The 20,620-nt window shown below is 56.8% G+C and overlaps 5 protein-coding genes across 5 annotated transcripts; 3 read left to right on the top strand and 2 right to left on the bottom strand.

The window, feature by feature from the left end:
• Nucleotides 1–209: 209 nt before the first annotated feature.
• Nucleotides 210–5,177, top strand: B0H18DRAFT_1126088 (uncharacterized protein; the record flags this gene model as incomplete). The annotated part of the gene is made up of 16 exons (XM_048035109.1): nt 210–302; nt 530–621; nt 697–819; nt 874–990; nt 1,505–1,673; nt 1,732–1,806; nt 1,882–2,319; nt 2,366–2,553; nt 2,608–2,770; nt 2,823–2,971; nt 3,019–3,410; nt 3,466–3,771; nt 3,826–3,967; nt 4,013–4,704; nt 4,754–5,025; nt 5,073–5,177. The coding sequence occupies 16 exons, from the start codon at nt 210–212 to the stop codon at nt 5,175–5,177; spliced, it is 3,516 nt and encodes a 1,171-aa protein (XP_047886122.1).
• A 96-nt stretch (nt 5,178–5,273) lies between these two features.
• On the top strand, nt 5,274–5,926 carry B0H18DRAFT_164570 (uncharacterized protein). The gene has a single exon (XM_048036940.1). The coding sequence runs from the start codon at nt 5,520–5,522 to the stop codon at nt 5,892–5,894; it is 375 nt and encodes a 124-aa protein (XP_047886121.1). The 5' UTR covers nt 5,274–5,519; the 3' UTR covers nt 5,895–5,926.
• Nucleotides 5,927–7,879: 1,953 nt separating this feature from the next.
• Nucleotides 7,880–8,830, top strand: B0H18DRAFT_164564 (uncharacterized protein). Its single transcript, XM_048036939.1, has 3 exons — nt 7,880–8,363; nt 8,474–8,723; nt 8,772–8,830. The coding sequence occupies exons 1-3, from the start codon at nt 7,962–7,964 to the stop codon at nt 8,774–8,776; spliced, it is 657 nt and encodes a 218-aa protein (XP_047886120.1). The 5' UTR covers nt 7,880–7,961; the 3' UTR covers nt 8,777–8,830.
• B0H18DRAFT_164533 (uncharacterized protein) lies at nt 8,748–9,905 on the bottom strand. Its single transcript, XM_048036938.1, has 2 exons — nt 9,733–9,905; nt 8,748–9,674 (listed from the first exon to the last, which is right to left on the bottom strand). The coding sequence occupies exon 2, from the start codon at nt 9,556–9,558 to the stop codon at nt 8,884–8,886; it is 675 nt and encodes a 224-aa protein (XP_047886119.1). The 5' UTR covers nt 9,559–9,674; nt 9,733–9,905; the 3' UTR covers nt 8,748–8,883.
• A 5,019-nt stretch (nt 9,906–14,924) lies between these two features.
• Nucleotides 14,925–19,320, bottom strand: B0H18DRAFT_960217 (uncharacterized protein; the record flags this gene model as incomplete). Its single annotated transcript, XM_048042929.1, has 18 exons — nt 14,925–15,084; nt 15,138–16,114; nt 16,165–16,370; nt 16,418–16,474; nt 16,526–16,585; nt 16,684–16,815; nt 16,874–16,903; nt 16,959–17,060; nt 17,110–17,127; nt 17,180–17,250; nt 17,284–17,401; nt 17,450–17,652; nt 17,700–18,102; nt 18,152–18,317; nt 18,340–18,712; nt 18,758–18,884; nt 18,932–19,200; nt 19,247–19,320. The coding sequence occupies 18 exons, from the start codon at nt 19,318–19,320 to the stop codon at nt 14,925–14,927; spliced, it is 3,546 nt and encodes a 1,181-aa protein (XP_047886118.1).
• Nucleotides 19,321–20,620: the final 1,300 nt, after the last annotated feature.

Raw genomic sequence — 20,620 nt, 5'->3', positions numbered from 1 at the left:
TCGGCCAGCCACGAACTGCGAGCCACAGTCACGTGACTGGACGCGTCGAGCCAATCACGTTGCCTGGTGTCTCTTGATCCTCCTCTAATCCGTGTCTAATCCACCTACTCTACCCTGCGTCTAATCCGTCTCTAACTACCCTTTAATCCGCCTTACCGCACTCGCGTCTCAACACACTCTGCTCATGACTGTCCTCCGTGTTCAAATCCATGCGCCTTAATCCGCCGTCGCGAGCACAGGTCTCAAGACCGTCCTTTCGAAAGCGTGGCCTCAAGTGTACGACCAGCAACAGCAAGACACGGGTGAGCGAGGGGCCGTAAGGTCACCTTTGCCTCCGTGACATGACACGCTCCCGCAGGGTTACCTGCGGTTGAGATGTCCGTGCCCCGTCACCGACCAACCTCCTAATGTGTCGGCTCTACCAGATTAGTCGGTCAACCTAACGCACGAAGCCTCGCATACAAACGCGCCGCGGCATCCTTAGAAACCCCAGGTACGTTGGTCCCGCTGGATCGTTCACGCTACACAGGGTCTACAACACGCGTCCAGGAACCATAGGAACGTCTGCACTCCCATCGCCACGCCCCGGACAGCCAGCATCTTGCATGAACTCGAGGTACAGTACGTGTCTACAGTCTTAGGTCTTGCGTTCTTTCGGTGGGCTCACCACTTCCACTGTCGGTGTGATGGCCACAGGCGCGTTGCCGCGCTCCATGCGGTGCATCTCCGCTCGACGTTGCAAGGCCCGGGTGAAGCTGAGCCGATCGACGAAGGAGAGGTTATCTGGATCTTAGACGAGTGCAGCCTAATTCGACACCGGTATGTCGTCCTCCGAATCCCTCTCCCCCGCAGCACATGCTCATCGTTCGGTAGTTTTCGGGCTCTCATCTGCGACGCGGCACTGTTCCCGTCTTTCGGTGTCATCAGAAGGCTCGGCATCGACATCCCTCTTAGTCCCCGACTACGCGGGTACGGGCCATGCCACTTTCAGTAAGTCCCCCGCCCTTCGGGCACAACGAGGGTGCATCTAATAGTGCCGCCCCCAATATAGCCATATGGAACTGCGTCGCATCGGCCTTCACACGAACGCGCATGAGGATACAGCCTGCCTCTACGAATCCAGGGCGCAGCGAGCGGGATTCGCGCCTGGTTGTTTCATGTAGCCATAGTACATCTCGATTTACGAAACAATCTATCACGGCCGTATTAGCTTCATTGAATGACCCGTATCCGACGGGCTGGAGGCAGGGCTGATGCATGGTCGAAGAACAACGGCGGGCCCAGCTCCCCGACGCGTCGGTGGCGGGTGATTGACGGAACCGACTGCGAGCTGTCTGCGAGCATCCCGCACTCCTTGAGAACATCTGTGTACGATGAGCGCGTTGCATGGCCGACACAAACGGCCTCGGGTTCACATCGAGGAGATCCGTCCACCCGTCTTCGCGGTCACAGAGACAATCTCTGTGCGCCCCACTGGGCGTGCTCGACTCTCCGCCTCCGTCAGCCGTCGCTCAGTCTCCTCCTCTCCCCCGAAGAAGCGTCCGCGGGTCACGTCTCCGCGTCCTACGAGCCCCGCACCTCCGCCATTGGACATTCCCCCTCCACCTCCCCCTCCCCTGCCATCGGCTACGGGACAGGACAAGACAGACAAGTCGAAGGGTCGCACGATTAAGGTATACCACTTCACTCGTGCGCTTCAGCATGCTAATGACTCTGCCATCAATGATTCAGAACGGGATCTCCAAGGTCTTGGACAAATGGATACCTCATTTCAAAGACATCCTCGAGGACATTCTCGCTTCTGAGGTACCGGCGGGACTCGATACGCCGTGCGCCTGTGGGCGATCGAAGGCGACCACTCGATGCCGTGACTGCCTGCAGTCCCCACTCCAATGTCAAGACTGTATTGTCGACGGACACCGTCTGAATCCGCTCCATTGGGTCGAGGAGTGGAACGGCCGCTACCTGGAGAAGAAGGATCTGTCCGATCTCGGGTTCGAGATGCACCTCGGCCATGGCGGCTCTCCTTGCAGGTGCGCACCGGCGGTCGCTCACCCCATCACGTACACCGTCACGCACCATAACGGCGTGCACCGCGTCCGCATCCACGAATGTCATTGTCCGAACAGGCGGCGCACTGTCTCGCAGCTCCTTCGGATAGGCCTGTTTCCTGCGACGCTGGAGCGCCCAGAGAGCGCGTTCACCTTCGACGTTCTTCGGCAATGGGACCTGCATTTCCTGACGTCGAAGAAGGGCGCCTACGACTACTTTCAAGCACTGCGTCGACTTACGGACAATTCAGGGACGCGGACGGTCAAGGTACGTCCTCACGTCAATACTGAGATGGCTTCTAACATGGCTACAGAATCGATATCGCGAGATGAACGTTGTAGGACGAGTGTGGCAGCATTTGACCGCGCAGAAACGAGCTGGGCTGCACCACGGCCTAGCCCTCCCCAACCGACCTGCGTCCGTTACTGTACCTTGTGTTGCTTGTCCGTGGCCGGGCTTCAACATGCCCGACAACTGGAAAAGCACCCCGACGGAGTTAGCGTGAGTGCCCGATGCAAGCGGAACTTGTAGGTCACGGTTAACCGAAGACGCCAGATACATACACGCTTGCGAACTGGGTGGGGACGGCAACCACGGACTGCAGAAGAAGCGGAAGCGAGATGACCCCGACGATGTGAGCCTTTCCGAAGGCGAAGGATACTTTGTGCATCCCGCGAAGATGCAGAGCTATCTGGAGGCGATCGACTCTGAACCTGCAGTGCGTATTCATGCAGCCTTGACCTGCAATCTTACTCACTTCCCCGACTTAGCCGGAGACCTGCAGTGGTTTCAAGGTTGGAAGGGCACAGCGGCCGGGCAAGTTTCGTAACTTGGAGGTCAGTGGCGTGGTCGCCGTCATTTGCATCCGTCATGGGTGTTTTCGTCCAGGCGCGATGGTCGACTTGCAGAAGGGTGAAAGGTTTGTCTGTTGCTGCACATCCTTGTCTCTCTCTCACCCTCAATCAGGTACGGTCATATGGACTTTGCCTTAGCTGGAGCACTCGAAGGGCTGCAAGAACTGCAACACTTTATCTTCACGTACGACGTCGCGTGTATTTATGGCAAGAACCTGCACCAACGCTTCGCCTCCCGGTTCCCGCATCTCGTCCCGCTGCTCGATCGTATGCAGCTCCTCCTTCCGAAACTGCACATGCTCGCGCACAAAGAGCTGTGTCAGATTCTCTTCGCGCTCTGTTATACGTGGGGTGCAGGCCTCTCCCACGGCGAGAGCGTCGAACACCCGTGGGCGGAACACAATCAGGTCGGTCTTAGTACGCGCGAGATGAGTGTCGGGCATCGCCACGACGCTCTCAATGCTGTTCACAACCACTGGAATTGGTGCAAAGTGGAAGGTACAGGTTCGTGTGACTCCGTAAATAGGCATATCGACCCTCGCTGACAATACACGTTCAGCTTCGTTTCTCGCGAGGAAACTTAAAGAAGCCTTCGCATTGCAGGACCAGAAGAAGAACCTCTACGAAGCCCTCACCAAGGTCGCTGGCGACAAAGTGGAAGAATGGAAGGCGATGAAGGGCGACATGGGTCCCCCGGCCGCTGATGGCTTCGCGGGAGGTAGTAGTGGCGTGCCGGAGACTCGGAGGAAGTCGAAAGCCAAAGCCAAAGCCAAAGCCAAGACCAAGGCCAAGGCCAAGGGACGCAAGGCGTCCTCGACGACTGCCGACGCGTTACAGAGTGTGTACATGTTGGATGAAAGTAAAGGTAGGGACTGGTTGTTCGGCAGCGTCGAGTGGTATGCTCACAAATATACATCAGTGCCGAGTGCCGGGAGGGCCTACGAAGAACTCGCGAAGCTCGAGATCAGCCCTAGAGCTGACTTCACCACAGCTGCTGCTCATCAAGTCCCGTCCGGAACGGTGAACTTCTTCAGAAAGGGTCTTGAGCTTGAGACACGACAGTGAGTCCCTTCTATCCTTCGTCGACCTGGTCTCACATCGGATAGATATGAAGTGCGGGCCAAGCTCAAGAAAGTGCGCGGCGGCGGCACTGCCGATACTCTTGAGATTGACGAGACGGACGCCGGTGTCGCCGCTGAGCGGCGTACTCTGCGGCGTGAACTCGAGAGGTGGCGCGACCTCCAGGCCTCCGTCATGCCTGATATGGACTTACCCGAGGTCGACGTCGACGAACCAGAGGAAGATGACGACGAAGATTGCGGGTCGCCGGAAGACGAACCCTTGGTCGTGCCTTCTGACTTCTCCACCGCGGAGCGGAAAGACCTTGGGCTTGACGCGCTCGCTGTATTCGAACGGCGCATCCGGCTGGGCCACGCGTATGATCTGCTGAACGCAGTGAAGATGTCGGTGAATCACCAGGGTGCGTTCCTGTCCGACAAGCGCAAGCACGCACGTGGTCAGAAGGACAACACCCGGTCGCAAAAGCAGGTCTCCACTGCCGCCGCACGAACGCGAGTCCTGGCTGGGTTGTACAACTACAACCGCGACCGCCTCCTGGCCCTGAGCGACTCCACCCCCTCCGACATCCTCAAAGCAATCAATATGGAGCAAGACCTCAAGAGCAAGAACTGGCGTAAGCCGCGCGAACAGGGCGACAGCCGCGAGGAACAGTCGTGGATTTGGACTGTCGTTCCACCTTGGACGAGCAAGACCGACGCAGATGCTTGGCAATCAGAAGGTCAGTGCTCGATACCTGCTCGTCTTAGCGGCACTAACTACTGTTGAAGTCGATCGCGTGCAGTGGTTCCGAGCTCGGGCGGACCTGGCACGAGTGAATGAAGAGATCAACAAGCTGCATGCTGAGTTCAAGCGCACGATACTCGGTTTCAAGAACCTGGGCCTGGCATGGAACTCTCTGGCTTTGAACACGGAGCTATCTGAGGGGGCTCGCGCGTATGCAAGAAGGAAAGCGGACATGTACCAGAGGCTGAGTGATCAGTGCTCTGAGACGTTCGCCAAGGCGCGCAGGGATCCCGAGGAGAAGTGGGATTACTCCGAGGTAAGTTACATTTCGTGTGCTGCTATCATACTGAACCTCTGAGGCAGATCACGAACCAGGGCGACTCGGAGACTGCTGAAGTCCGTGGCCACACGGAGGGCCCACAGCAGGACGAGCCGGGACGAGGCGTTGGGGCGTCTGGGCGGAGATGACGAGGGTATCTTTACGGCGCCTGAAGGGGTGGCATCTAGGTGCGTTCGGCCTCCCCGCATACCCTCTGCTTGCCTGTTCATGCTCACCCTGCCTGCAGAAGAGCACCCAGCGAGAGGGCTAATCTCCCTCTGAGGGAAGGCTGGTGCATCGCTGCAGGGCTGCCAGCCTCGTTGTTCCCGACGCGGAGGGGTCGATGGATGCTTCAGGCCTTGCCGGGTGACCCCATTCCCCTCGCGCCGAAGGAGTAACCGCACTCCCTTCCGGCGACTGCCCGCTTCGTCGCAGAGCTCCGATCGACCAGTACGAGCACACGCCTGGATGCCCTGCGGTAAGCTGCGTCGATGTTCGCGTTGGGGATCGGCCCGGGTGGTCGCATCCGCAGCTTATCAAAGGAAGTCCTCCGCGTCGCTCTCGAAGTCGCGCGAACGGGTTCACTTAGCACGCTCGACTTCTCCGCCCTCATCCATGGCTGCGCCGCCGCGGCTCAACCCTTTCGATCATGCACGATCATGCACCAACTACGTTTCCCCCCGCTCGCGGTACCTTGTAATACACTAAATACTGCGTGGCCAGGTTCGCTCCCCACCAGTTTCACGCCCGGAGTCAGTCCCCCAACGCCGCCATCCTTCCTCGCCTGCTGCCACCGCGCGCTGGCAGCCCTCCCGTCTGGTCGCCTTCCTAATCGGGCAGGTTGGCACGTGCGCGCACGCTCATGAACGCCCGCCACCCGCCTTGATGCGCACCACTCCCCGATATGGAAGGTGTCTCATTGGCCGTGCCTACACTACCGCCAACCCTCTCGGGTCCGTTCTGGCGAGTGCACAAGTGGCGCCGCGGACCCGCCGAATAATCCACAATATATTTGCCTTCGAGTGCTGCTAGCCCGCGCGCGTGACCTCTGCGGGCCCCTGCAAACCCTTCATACACCAGTCGGTGTGCACCAGTCGCGGACGTCTTTGTTCTGCTCTCACGAAGGCGGGCTGCAAACCCTGGTCATCGGTAACGCGAAATTCATAAGTGCGATCGCGAGAAATTCAATGCATCCAGCTGTGAGTAGCGCTGTCCTTGATCCAGAAGTGCATTCGAACCGAATCATCCTCGTTCCTCGCCCCACACCTCGGCATGGACTCCTCACCGCCTTATGTCGTACTCTACAGCCCAGCTCGACTAGACTTCGCCTTGCAGTCTGGCGGAACCAAAACCTCAACGAAGAAGCGTCCTTGCCTGGTCACCGAAGTGCAGAGTGACCGGATGCGGATCGCGCCCCTTCTAAGTGCCCGAAAGAATAGCAAAGTGAGTTACCGATTCAATACCATGCTGCGAAACCTGAACTAACATTCCAGATGAATCCTCGCGCATGGAGCGTCGTCGACTACGTTCTACGAGGGCCCAAGCCACCCAGCGTCGAGGGTGTCGAGCTGACGACTTTCGCGATGCCTTTGAGTACCCGGCGCACGCGCGGATGGAAGCCGACGTCGTGCTTCGTCTGGACATACGATGGAGGAGTCTGGATCGACATGAGCCACTTCTTCGAGCTGGTGGCTGTGAATGCGGCAGCCGTCCTCGATGCCGACTTCGACATGGACGCGGCGTACATCGCTAACTTGCGTGCATTGCACCGGGCTCTTGGTACGTGTGATTTGCGCTGAAACCGAAAACATACTGATCTTGAACAGCAGAAGGAAGATAGTCTAATCCCCTGTTCGCCTCGTCAGCACGCTATACCTCGTATATGCTACGTCACGTAACATGTACAGGTATGGCTGCCCCGCCCGCTCTCCAACGCGCTCGTGGTGCCGCATCGGACGTGGTCGCCGGCTTGCCAGTGCCATGGCTGTCTGGCCACCGCCTCCCATCCACCTGCCACGGGATCGTCCACTCGTTCCCTTGTCCCTCCCGGCACCATTGCTTTTGCACAGCGCCTGACACACACTCTCCGTGTTGAGCGTATTCTCGCTTCCGCCGCTTCAAAAAACGATCCACCGCCTCGCTACTGTGGACGACCATTGTCTAACGCGCGGGCCAGCTCACTGGAGGGGCGCGCCGTCCCAGCGCTGCATTCTCGACCGCCATCATCTGCAACCGCGAGTGGCCGACTCTCTTCAAGCCCCGTGCGTGGACCGGACACGCGAGCGCGAACGCGCTGCCATGTTCTCGATCGGCGTGGCGTGGCTCATGGAACGCGCAACGGGCACCCGAGTCCTGTCCTGCGATGTGCAAGCAAGGCAGGCACAACTGGATTCGGTTGTCAAGCCCGGGAAAAGAGGCCCAAAGGATGACGAATATGAAGCGAGCGCGGCAGGAACGATGGATGTAAGCCGGAGTAACGAGGGTGCCAGTTGAAGGAAAAAGAGTACGAAGGCTCGAAATTGCAATGTACGTCTTGTATGTTCATTCCTACCCCCTTCTTGACGTGTTCCACCCCTCTCCATCGCGTCAAATGCCTGCGTATCATGTCTGCCTGTCCCTCACACATCCACCTGTCCAGCGTTCGACCCAGTTACTGAGCGCCCTCACTCCCGAGGTGTTCCGCGTACTCTCGCCAACACCTCGCCGTTGTTATTGCGACCCATTCTTGAACGCGTCGCGACATCCTGGCCAACGCATTCGTGCATTCGTCGCCGACGCCTCGGATTACTCGTGGAGCCATGCGCTGGCAAATGGTGAGATTCGCGATTGTGACCGTGCCCTTCGTTCTCGCGCGGTCTTGAACCTGTCTTACCTGCTTAGGTCGCCTGTTCCCTTCCTCCCGTATCTGCTCCTCCGCTGCCACACTCCCCTTCATGGCCCACGAACCCGATGCTGCGGGCCGAAAAGCTCGGGCATGCCGGTTTCGGAAGGACCCACCTGTTTCGGTAGGTAGTCGCCGGAGCGCCGGCGCTTGCGCCCCTCCCTCAGCTACCACCCCCTTCCTTCTCCACCTCCCGCCGCTTGTTCGGTCGCCCTCGACATCAAAGATACCATCTGCAACCGCTGCATCTAGATCGCGCGACTCGAAGCGTCGCGGGCGGCGCGCAAACGCGACCACGTCAACGCGTTTGCAACGCGTCTCAAGCCGGGGCGACACGCGTTCACGACGGGCTCTAGCGGCGCGTCAAAAGCGTGGCTGTTGGCGTGAATACGGTGGGGAATCGGGGATAAGGAAGGATGGAGGGCGAACATTACCAGCGGGGCTGCCAGAGCAGGTGAGTCGCCCCCGCCTTGTCGCCACCGCCCGCTAAAACACGCACCCTGTCCATCTTCCTTGACGCGCTTCGTGGTCGACAATGCCGCGACCAGGTGATGTGTGCCGAAGTCGCCATGTCAGGGCCTGCGGAGCGCTAAGTTGGCGCCAGCAAAGGCCCGCGAATCGACGCTCGATCGTCCTCGCGCACGGAGAAAGGGGTGCTTGCAGAGCCCTACGCGGTCAACCCCAGCGAGTACGACCGCGCTGAGCATGAGGACACCGAGGACTCGTTCACCGATGGCCCGCCTGAGAACCACCAGGCCAGCCCGCAGAGCCATGCCCCGACGACTGCGATCGCGGCTAGTGAAAGACAACCCAGGTGAGCAGGACCTGCCGTGGATACCCACACGATGCTCAGTGTGAATAGGATGAGCACGCCACAGAGGTGCTTGACTGAGACGTGCGTGCATGAGCACGACCATCTCGTGCGTTCCGCGAGGAACGCGGTCAGCGAGCACGTCGTCGCCTATACACGCAACTCACACGGCGTCCCGATCTTCAAAGAGACGACATATCGTCGTCCGCGGAACTGACGTCTGACGGCCGCCGATGGTCCGCCACAAACCACCGACAGCCTCGCCTGCTCTGTGCGGTGCTCGCCCCCCGGTCAACAAAGACACGACGTACGAAATTCCGGCGAGCGGGCTCGTCTGTCGTAGCGCAGAGACGACACCTCGTTGATCATTCGCTGCCGTGAAGAACTCGGTCAGCGGGCGCATCGTCATGTATACTCCCTCGCACGTCGTGGACTGCATCCCGACCATCGAAGACACGACACATCGTCGTCTGGCGAACTGACCTCTGGCATTCGCTACCCACCCCGGTCGTTGACCCCGCCTCCTCCGCACGTCTCTCATCTGTCGTTCAACAAATACACGACATATCGAAATCCGGCGAGCGGGGTAATGGCTGTGCGTAGCACGGCATAGGGACGACGTACCGGGTTGGGGAGGGTACCGGGAATGCGGGCGGTAGTTCGAAGCCGACGTTGGAGGGAATGCGCTGGGCGTTGCGAGAGAGGTATTGCACAGGTGAGTGTGGTGCACTGAGTGGCAGGGCAGTACTGATACGTTGGGTTCCTCGGCAGATGCGACACATCGTCCAGTGTCCGTCGAGTACAGCGCCCGCCAGGTGCCAACGAGGCGAGAGTGCATAGCACGGTGCTGCGCTAACAACCGGCGGGCACGGTGCTGCGCTAACAACCGGCGGGCAGTGACGTACGCGGCCTGGACGAGCGAGTTTGGCGAGCCGGTGGGAGGCGGAGGGTGCTCTGAAGAGGTGATGGAGGTGAGTCTGTGCGCGTACAGTTGAAGCTGACGAATACTCACCTGTCGCGTGGCCAGGCGGTCGGCATGGGAGCGCGGCGGCGACGTGGGGAGACACGCCACTGGCGATGTCTCAGCAAGGTGAGTTGCCATACCAGAGCAGAAGACATGTCGTTGACAAGCTCTCGGCTGCCGTGTTATCAACTGGTAAGCGCGGGTGCGGCGAGGCTGGTCCAGGAAGCCAGGACGACGGCAGCAGGCAGATGCTTGCCAAGCACAAGCCTAGTGGCGGCGGACCCGTGACGAACACGATCGGGAGAACGACGCACACGAAGAAGTCGTGTGCGACCGGGACAGGCATGTCAAGCAGGAGGTCACCGGGCCTGAGGCCGCCAAGCACAAGCACGACGGCGACAGCCTCCGGCGAGCAGTTGTAAGCGTACCGAGCACGACAGCGGCAAGCGGTGAGTGGTGAGCACGCGGGAGGTGAGCGCGGGCGGCACGGGGGCGACCACGGCCAATGCGATGCGCACGAGCACGACGAGCACGAGTACGACGAACACTAGCCCTACGAGGGCGAGCACGACTAGCACGGGCGCGACAAGCGCGAATACGACACAGGCAAGTGTGAGCATGACGAGGGCGAACACGATGACGGCAGACAGGCGTCTTGCCCGGCGAACAGGAGCACGACGAACACTGCAAGCAGGGGCCCACCGAGTTTCTAAGGGTAGGGTGGACTACGTTTATGACGTTGATTACGATTATCTTAGGAATGTGGTAGTTGAAGCTGACTTAAGTATGGATTGGCATTCACTTAAGCGTGCTTTAGTAGAACTTAGCCATGAGTCAACAGTAGTCTAATTGTGGATTAGGATTAGTGTAAGTACAGATTAGTGTGTGCTTTAGTATGACTTATCCATGGATTAACAGTAGTCTAAGTAGGGATTAGGATTATTCCAAGTACAGATGAGCAGTAGCATAAGATTGGATAAGCATTGAGTCAAGTATGGATTAGCAGTTGGATAAGTATGGATTAGCAGTAGTGTAGCATTAGCAGTAGCATAAGACTGGATTGGCAGTATAATAAGTATGGGTTAGCAGTGGCATAAGTATGGATTAGCAGTAGTGTAAATGTGGATTAGTGTTAGCATAAGAACAGATTAGCTGTATTAGCAGTAGCTTAAGAAATGGATTAGTGACATTGGCTGTCTCTAAAAGCATGTGATGTGCTGCTTGTCTGGCCCTCTGTGCTGTAAGTAAGACAGATTAGTGAGGATAAGTGTGACTAATCCATACAAGTTGATCTGTCCTAATCCTTAATCTAATCTGAGGATTAGATTAAGGGCCATTCATTAATGTACCCAGGTTAAGCTAAGAAGCATTCAATAATGAATGATAGTTAATCCCATTTAAATGACATCACTGCATTGGATCGGGGACTTCTGCAGTTGTATCTCGCACACGCGAGGTCCACTCATCATGCATGCGGCGAGTACTCAAAGCAGGATGGCTCGACATATCTGAGTCGAGGCTAGACTTGAAGGTTGTTGATGCAGGCTTGGCAGTCGACAACAAAGGAGTCAGTACTTCCGATGATCCGAAAGTACTGTGCTTCTTTGGTTCCTCAATCGTTGGCCTGACGGGCTTGGTTGTCGAGGCGTCATGTACACTCAAGGTTGGCCCCTCGTGTGTACAGCAGGCAACGGTCTGGTCGTTGGCACGTCATGCGGGGGTGTTCTACCGCTTGTATGACCATGAGATTGTGGGCTTGTAATTGGTCCGCGCCTCACGTCATCCCGATGAGTTGACTGGGTCGCCGAATCTGGTGACAGGCCTGTCAAACCCTAAGAGGCCAGTACATCCTGTGAGATGGATGTACTGGGCTTTGTCAAGTGTTTGCACTCACACTGATTGACTATATCTGACCTACGTGGGGTCAGAGTAGCCGCGGGAATCAATACCAGGAAATCACATGGTTCCCGTACCCCGGAAGTATCACCAATCGTGGGTACAATGAACTCGTTGTTCCTTGTACCATTCGCAGGTGCGGGTACTGGGCATGTAAGCATCAATACAGGTTGCAGATTGGGTATCACGGTAGAGCTATGAAGCTGTCCGGATACGCCATCATGCAAGACGGAGATGGCGGTAGCGCATATGTCAAGTGATGGACTCGGCGTATCCGCTGCGCACAATGGAATAGTGATAGATCGAGACACAATGGAATAGTGATAGATCGAGACATAGGAGACATACGGATCGTGCTCAGTTGCACATCAAACACGTCGTGCGTCGTGACACCACTGACCTCGCCAGTCAGTCCATCGTGTTGTACGTTCAGCACCTCGCAAGGTTCGCTGACAGTGGGCACAACAATCTCACTGATTGTTGTACCGACTGCAGGTGTCGGGGCCCCCGGCCCGTAAGGATGGACACGGGTAGCACCGCGGGTGCGCAGGGCGTATACCGCACCCATGACCCCCGTACCCGTACCCATGTACGGTGCTACCCGCACCCGACCGAGTTCACCGCCAGTGTTGGCGGTGAACCGCGGGTTGGCTCACCGTGGGTACACCGGGGGCGGGTTCCGCCCACCGGCACCCCGCTCGTACCCTGGTTGTCGGTTGCCCGCCTGCTTGCCCTGCTGTCTGAATGCCCGCGCCCAGTCGCCCTGCGCGCGTTCGTCGGCCCGTGCTTGTGTGCTGGGCATTCGCCCGGTTCACTCGCGGTCGTCGTGCGTGTGGTGCTGGGTCATGCCCCAGGCCCGTGCCCGTCCTCTCGCCCTCTCGCCCTCTCGCCCGTCCGCTCGCGCACCCACCCGTCTTCCTGCTCACCTGCTCGTCCACTCACGCACCTGCTCGCCCGCCCGTCTGCCCTTTTTCGACTTCGCTTGTCTGCTTGCCCAGTGCCCGCTCACCCGCCTGCTCGTTCGCATGTGCATGTGTTCGTCGGCCGCATCTGCGAGCTGGGTATTTGCCCAACGCACTCGCGGTCGGCGTGTGCTGCCACCCGCCCGCCGTCCTCTTGTCTGCCTGCCACGCGTTCGTTGGCCATGCCTGCACACTGGCACTGGTCTGGGCCCTGTGCCCATCCACTTGACCTCTCGCCCGCTTGCCCGCTCGTCCGTCCATCCACCCACTCATCCATCCACCCACCAGCTCGTCCGTCCATGCGTCGACTCACCCGCCGTCTTGCACTCGTCCTCGCCTGTCTGATCCTCATGCGTACCGTCCGTTTGTCGGTCGCATTTGCGTGCTCGGCATTCGCCCTGCACACTCGCGGTTGCCATACGTCGTCGCCCGCTTGTGCGTCTGGCAGCACGGTCGCCCGTCCGCCGCCCGTCTGTTCGTCGTCGGCGTGTGCTGTCCGCTGGGCTGTCGTCTGCCAGCCTGCCCGCCCACCTACTCACTCTCCCACTCCTTGACCACCCGCCCGCTTTGTGCGCGCCCGTCGCTCGTATCGTCGCTCGCCAGCGCGCTTGTGCTCGCCCGCCTGCTCGCCTCCCCCCTCTCATGCACTTACCTGCCCGCCTGCTTGTCCAGCAGCCCGTCCACCTGCTCTCCTACCCGCCCCCTTGCTCCCCGCCCCTTGCCCATCCTGCATTTGTCGGCCGTGTCTGCGTGCTGAGCATTAGCCCAACGTGCTCGCGGTCGTCGTATGTCATCGTGCTCACTCACCTGCCCGTCCGCTCTCCTGCCCACCCGACCACCCACCTGTCCGACCACCCGTCCGCTCGACCGTGCACCCGCCATTCGTCCGTCAGCCGTGCCTGCGCGCAGGGCATTGGCCCTGTGTGCTCGCGGTCGTCGCACTGCACGTCGCCGTGTTCTGTGTCTACGTTAGTGGGCTTGTTCGCCTGCGTCTGCACTCACCGGTGGACTCTCGCCCTCGCCTGCCCTCGCCCGCCACACCCTTCCCTGTCATCTGTTGGTCGTCTTCTGCGTCCGACATCCGCTCGTCGCCCGTGCTTGCCGTCCGCTTGTCATATGCGCTTGCTGTCCGCTCGTTGTACGCGCCCGCCGTGTGCTCGTCACCCGCGCACGCCGTATGCTTGTTGCTCGTTGCCGCTGGGCCCGCGCATACGGTGTGTTCGTGGGCTGCGCTTGCACACGCGGCTTTTGCCGTGCGTGCTCGCCGTCCGCGTGCGCGCCGTGCTTGAGATTGCTTCGCCTGGGGCTGTGGGCGAGTCGAGCACTCACCTGGCCGGTCCTGGCAAGAGGATAGGGAGAGAATATGGGGTGGCAGATGCCCCGCGAGCGACTCCCTCGGGCAAGTTTGGGCGCTCGCGGGGTTGCCTCTTTTGGCAATACTGCCACGGGTGCGACACCACACAACACTGCAACACCGGGAGGCGGGGAGGCGGGTACACGGGATCGCACACCGCACCCGTACCCGGGGACACCTCGGGTATGTTACCACGGGTGTACCCGATACCTGTGTCCATCCTTAGCGGTAGTCGTGTGGCGATGATTGCGCACCGAACCCGCACCGGGGATGCCTCCGGTATGTTAACGTGGGTGTACCCACTACCCATGTACTTCCTTAAGCCGCTCACAGCTGAGCTTGTGGTGAAGTCGATACAGGGCGCACAGCAATATCACAGCGCCCAGCGTTCATCTTCTGGCCGTCCGTGCAAACAGATCTGTGGGAAATCAAGTTGTCGAGGTGGAAGGGTGGTGGCGGGGTGTGGGGTGTGGGCACGTCAAGTGAGAATAGGTGGAGTGAGAACGGAGGCGTGTTGAGCGAAGACGGAGGCGTGTTGGATGAGGGCAGTCGTGTCAAGCGTGGATGCCGACTCCGAGTCACAGAAGGAAGATGGTAATTGACAACCTGGTGTACTCATAAAATACATACTTGAACGTGTCAGAATCAATCTTTACAGAAGTGCGACCACCTAGCAACCTTGCAGAGAAGGTGCTCAACCATAATCTCGTCGAAGCCAATACTCTGCTTTGTATCGTCGGGGAGAGTACTGTCAAGGTAATTGTACGCAGTCTTGAAAGCCGCTATAGTGGCTGCTTTCGTGACTTTTCCTGCTGGCAGGATTTGAAGAAAAGTAAGACCGCCGAGCGCACCTGACTTAATGTTCCATACGGCACTCCCCATCTCCTCGGCTGTTGGACGTTCAACGATGCCTGAATAGACAAAGTCTGAGGCAAGCAATGTAGCTGCGAGGGCACCAATGCCCGGAAGACACTTCCTCTTTGAGTCTTTATTGCGAAGTTGCAAAGCCTTCAACACGTCCATGTACTTCACCGGCTCCTTGCACAGAAGCTTCTTGGTGTAGAAAGCCTCTTCCGCAAAGTACGCTGCAGTGTTCTCGGTCTTACGGTCACGGCTGTAAGCGCCATATCCCGCAGGGTTGCAAACGTAGTATGGCTCGTCTGCATGACCACAGGTAGCAACGATGTGCTGAAAATTTGCATGGGATGGGAAGAGCGAAGGTTGTAGAAGCGAGAACAGACAAGAGAAGGTAATGCCACGGAAGATGAATGCATGCGCTAGCGAGGGCGCCGAGCTTGTGAATGTTGAACGGGTGGAAAGGTCCTGCATCCGACATCATCATCTTCCGGCCCGCAGCGAGCTCACGGAAGGGTACACGATGGTCCTCATCCTCCATGCACCACTTCTGAAGTGCAGAGAGTGGCTCGGGGAGGGGGATAGACTTGTTGATAAGGTGAGGGACATAAGCGAGGCATTCCATGACGAAGTCACGAAGGCGTAGAAGCCCAAGTTTGCACAGATCCTCGACGTCGACAGGGTTGGTCCGGATAGGAGTGCCTGAGCGTATACCAGCCAGTAGTCGACAGAAAAGACGGAATTGTTGGTACTCTGGCACTTCAGGATTTGAGAGGACAGGGAGTGAAGCCAGATCCGAGCGCAAGCCTGCAATGGAGTTATCGTTGATACGTTCTGTGCGTCGCAGTGCCGCAGGAAGAAGGGAAGGACGTGGAGAGCACCAGACTGCCCAGACACCATCAAGCAAAAGGACGTCATTCGTGTGAAAAGCCGTGACAAGCGTGCTCACAAAGAGAGCACGCAGGAAAGAAGTCAGTTTAGGGAATTCAAGCCAGGTGCGCACAATGCCGTGAATGATCTCTACCACAGCGTCAATACGCTCATCCTTGCGGACGGTCTTCTTTGGCAAAGTCACACTCATTGCAGGGAGCTCCGGGAGGAAGGTTGAGCGACAGAGCATTTCACCCTTGCGCCGCCCAAAGGAGTCGTAGACTTTGACCGCCAGTTTAGCAAGCCAAGTCGTAGGAGGTTGTGACTTGCTGTGCTGGCGTGCAGTCAAGAGTTCCCTGCAGTGATTATGCATGACCGTGTTCAGCCATAGCCAGGAGTAGGACTCTGCCAGCATGGCTTCACACCGGAGCTCGGCGTGTTTGTGACGCTGAAACTGATCCCACTTTTGGAAGCCGTCAATGATGGGCCAGCTCTGTATATACACAAATTAGAACATACACAGTAGAACAATATGAGACTCACCTGCTTGAGCATGACCGCATATTCAGATGAGCAAGCCTGCGTAGAACTTGGGACCTCAAATGCTTGCATGAGAGAGCGCAGATGTTCTGCGTTCTGTGCAGTATAACGCTGTGTCATGTCTGGCAGAGAGTCGGACAAGCCCTGTAGAGTCCGGACGGATGCGGAGATGTTGTCCAAGCCAAAGAGGGCAAGGACACCTTGATGGCCTGCCAAACGCTTTAGCATAGGACTGTACACAAGTCATAGTACATACTTTTTTCGGAAGATTCATCATCCGAAACTAATGCCTCCACTTCCGGATCTCCATCTTCTGTAAAGTACGGTTGAGATCAAAGCGAGATACACAATGTTGTAGACATACCTTCATTGGAGTCATTGAGTTGTACGGGGGCTGCAGCACCGCCGCTATAGGGACGGAAGACTGTTGCATGTCATCATCAACGTCGGAGTCATCGTCTGCTGCTACAATGCCAAACATGAGCCAACTACTACTACTATTCAGAATACCCTACTACGTACGACCAGCAGCACCCTTGATACGAGAGCTGCAGCGCAAGTTCCCTTCCTCACCACTGCCATGCTGGGAAGGTCCAGCAACCGCGTTTACACCATGCACAGTTGGGTGTGGATGTGCTGCCAAGTCAGGCATGACTTGACGTAGAAATTAGTTGAACATGAAAAATAAAATAAAAAAACAAAAAATGCGGACCTGGTTCATCCGCGCCAGAGTCCAAACAAGCTGAGAGACAAATATGAGAATGGGTAGTAGAACACATTATTCATCAGACACTTACCTCGCTGAGAAGGTCTATCATTGTCAGTGCTCTTCGCATCCTTACGTTTCTTGGACTTTGACTTTGGTGCCATGTGTTCACCGCTATCAGCCCCAAACTTCTCTGTGGCATATGTCAGCACAAATACATGAAAAATCAACACACAACCTACTCTTGCTCTTGCCAACACCTAACATTGAACAAGTTAGCAATGTTTGAGATAGTGTATACGTCCAACTTACGTCCAACTTGTAGGTCAACTTGTTCATCTTCTTCACCTTGTAACACATTGCGGATGTCGACAACGTCTGGCCTGTAAGTAGCGGATGGAATGGTATTGGCAAACCTTTCCCTGTGGGCATTCCACTGCTGGATCTCGTGGCGGAGCTTGGAGTTGGGATGCTCACGATCGGGGACGGGGAGGTAGTCCAAGATATCTTGATCGGTGTATGAGACTTGATTCCCTGGGATGACGTGAGTGACCGCTCACAAAGAAACAAAGTGCACATTACCTTCAGCATCCTCAGACGTGAAAGCTTCAAAGAACTTATGGATGTCAATCTGCGCAGTTGGGCCGGTATGTTTCCATAGCTTCTGGACCATCAAGTACAGGCCAACAACAGCCGCCGTAGATGCCGAGCGCTCGTCCGCAAGAGAACGCGCATCCAACTGGAGGTTGCATGGCTGGGAGCTCAGAGTGGCTTGATCGTCAAAGCTTGGATTATGTTAGCACAAAAGTAGCTAAGTTAGATAAACACATACTCAGGATTGTACGCCTCCGGAGGTATGATGATGGGGTCTCGCTCTCCTAGCGCTCCAAGAGGAACACGCGCCTTACCATCCAGAATCCCAGACATGTGATACATGATATGGTTCAGTCGCAGGCAGCGACCGATAGGCGTCTCAGGGTTGCGGACAAATGGAGGTGTACCACCGTGCTTACGCAGTCCGGAGAATAGGACGGTAAGGATGCGTGAATTGTACTGGTTCTCCCTGTGAGGCATGGACGAGAATGCACCGAGCTCATAGTGCATGAAATAGCCATGCTCGATGTCCTCGTCCAGCTGGGAGAAAATGGTCATGGTAGAGTACGCGCCCACACAGTCATTGGGGTCGCGATGCAAGCCACCGAACTGGCCAAGAGATTCCGAGAGGTCATTCTTGCCTGCACAAGACCATATAAGCAAGAGGAACACAAACTGACAGACACGTACCTTCACGGATCTGATGCAAGTGCTGAGGTGCGGAGACATTTAGCTGGCTGCTAGAGAAGCAGACGTTGTCCAGGTCCCCCATACAGAAGGACCCATGCATGCGCTGGACATCGTGCAGCATCTTGTATGTCTCTGGGACTACCATCTTCATTACGTGCACACCATTCTTTGCGCCAATCTACGCATACGTCTATAAGTGCATCAAGCTGCAAGAGATTGGCAAGACTTGCCTTGTTTAGCTCACGGCGTATGGACAGATCCTCTGGTTCCTCCACTTCATCCTCCGTGAACCGCTTTGCACCAATGCTGGGGCCAATCAGATTGCGAGAGCGCTGGTGGGACTGGCCGATGTTGTACACACGAGCGGCGGGCTTCTCTTTGCCAATTTCTGGAATACCCTCACGCTCACGGAAGAGACGCTCAACATCAGCGCCGTTGACCCACCGCTTCTTGACCCTATCATACTCGGGTGCAGCCAGCAAGTCATCCACGTCCGATACTCCACTGACAATCCTACTGCCGAGACTATTGTAGGTCTCGACAGCACTAGGGGCCATGTCTCTGCAGCGCAATCAGCAAAGAATAGCTGACATAAGCCGTACTCACTGCTCTGCAATAACTGTCACTGCCAAAACATTGTGCTCATGGCCTAAGTTAGGGACCAATTCCCCGTCAACCCAGACCCGTGCAGGCCGCACGTGCAGATAGTCACGCGCGCCTATGTACAGCCAGTCTACGAGATTGTGAGCGCTTACTACACATTTTATTTATATTGCTTACCTTCGTCAGTTGCATCCCGTGGGGTCTCACCGGGGACAGGCCAGTGAGCTTCTTGCTGAGCCCAGGCCATGGCTGCTTGCTGGCAAGTATCCATGATCTGTACATAGCTATTGTTCACGGTCAGTCCCCTACCAACGAGGGAGGGGTGCGGCTCATGCAGCCGGAACGTCGGTGGCATCTCCTCAAGGCGCCTAGGCGCATCCACAAGCGTGCCTTCAATACTCTCCAGGACTGATGCAGGAATACCAAACTGATAATGTTTGGAGAACCTACAATGCATTAGAACATCATGTATGATGGAGCAGTACGATTTACCATAGATATTCCTCGTCCTCTAGTCTCATTTCTCCCGGGAGACCCGGTGGGACAGCCGGTTCATCAAGATCCATATTCCGTCGGCTAACAGAATGAACAACCGTGTGTAAGTGCTTTAGGAACTGGATGGATGGTATTACAACGTACTCACCACCGATTTCAGGGGCTCTTGAGGTTGGATGGCACTAGATGTAAGTTGTACGAGCGGAGAGATGGCGGATGAGATGAGAGGAGGACGAAAACATGCTTGGTCTGGTGTAACTAGCTCAGCCACTTGCCACGCGAGGTTCACTCGTCCGCAGGTCTAATTTTTGACCTGCGGACGAGTGATCTTGCGGTGTAGTCTCCCAGACTCCACCGCAAAACACCGTTTAAGGCAATTAGTGTTGAGCAGACTAGGTCACATGTAGTGGACCACGCTCTAACTTACCTGCTTGAAGGTGTTGCTGTTAAGCTTGAGGCACACAAGTAGTTCCGGTGTTGGAAGTACTCGAGAGAGAGCTACGCTACTGGTGGGTCTTATATACATCTGAGAGACGCTGACTAATACTACTGTATAGTCCATTCCCACGCATGACTTGCTCTATGCGGTAAGTGCGGATCTAGCACGTGCAGTGCGATCCGGCCCGTGGAACCCGGCGGCCCGGTGGGCGCCTATACGGTTCAACACTCCCCCTTGCTAAGTACGTCCCTGACATACGAAGCATATCCTGGCGCCATGGGCTGCCGTCCGTGGTTGCTCTAGGACTCTTCATCGTAGAATCGAAGTCCGAGCATGCCCCTGAACTTTTGGAACTTGACGCGGCCCAAGTTCTTGGTGAAGAGGTCTGCCGGATTGTCATCAGTGCCAATGAAGAAGACTTCGACCTGTCGTTCTTCAATTAGCTCCCTGATATAATGATAGCGTATGTCGATGTGTTTCGACCGCCTCTCAGTTACAGGGTTGGAGCCGATGAATATCGCTCCTTGATTATCCGAGCAGATGGGTAGTGGGCCAAGTGGATATCCAATCTCCGTGAGGAGCATTTTAATCCATACGACTTGGCGGCTGCAGTCGCTAAGCGACATGTATTCAGCCTCAGTTGAAGACAGTGCTACCGTCTTTTGCCGTCGAGACAGCCAACTGAACACTCCACCAGCTAACTTCATAAAGTAGCCACTCTGAGACCTCCGCATCTCCGGGTCGTTAGCCCAGTCGGAGTCTGTGCACGCCGAGACACCTTGTCCAGTTTTGCCGCTGTATACAAGCGCATAGGACTTGGTTCCAATTAGATAGCGGCAGATATACAGTGCTTTATCCAAGTGGTCCTGTGACGGGTTCGCAGCATGTTGCGCGAGTTTTGTCACGGCGAAACAGATGTCAGGGCGAGTTCC

The sequence above is a fragment of the Fomitopsis serialis genome (genome assembly GCF_022376445.1).
Source record: "Fomitopsis serialis strain Sig1Antser10 chromosome Unknown B0H18scaffold_181, whole genome shotgun sequence".
In the NCBI taxonomy this organism is placed as follows: Eukaryota; Fungi; Basidiomycota; class Agaricomycetes; order Polyporales; family Fomitopsidaceae; genus Fomitopsis; species Fomitopsis serialis.
The sequence above is the reverse complement of the archived record's forward strand: the minus strand, read 5'-3'. Positions and strand labels throughout refer to the sequence as shown.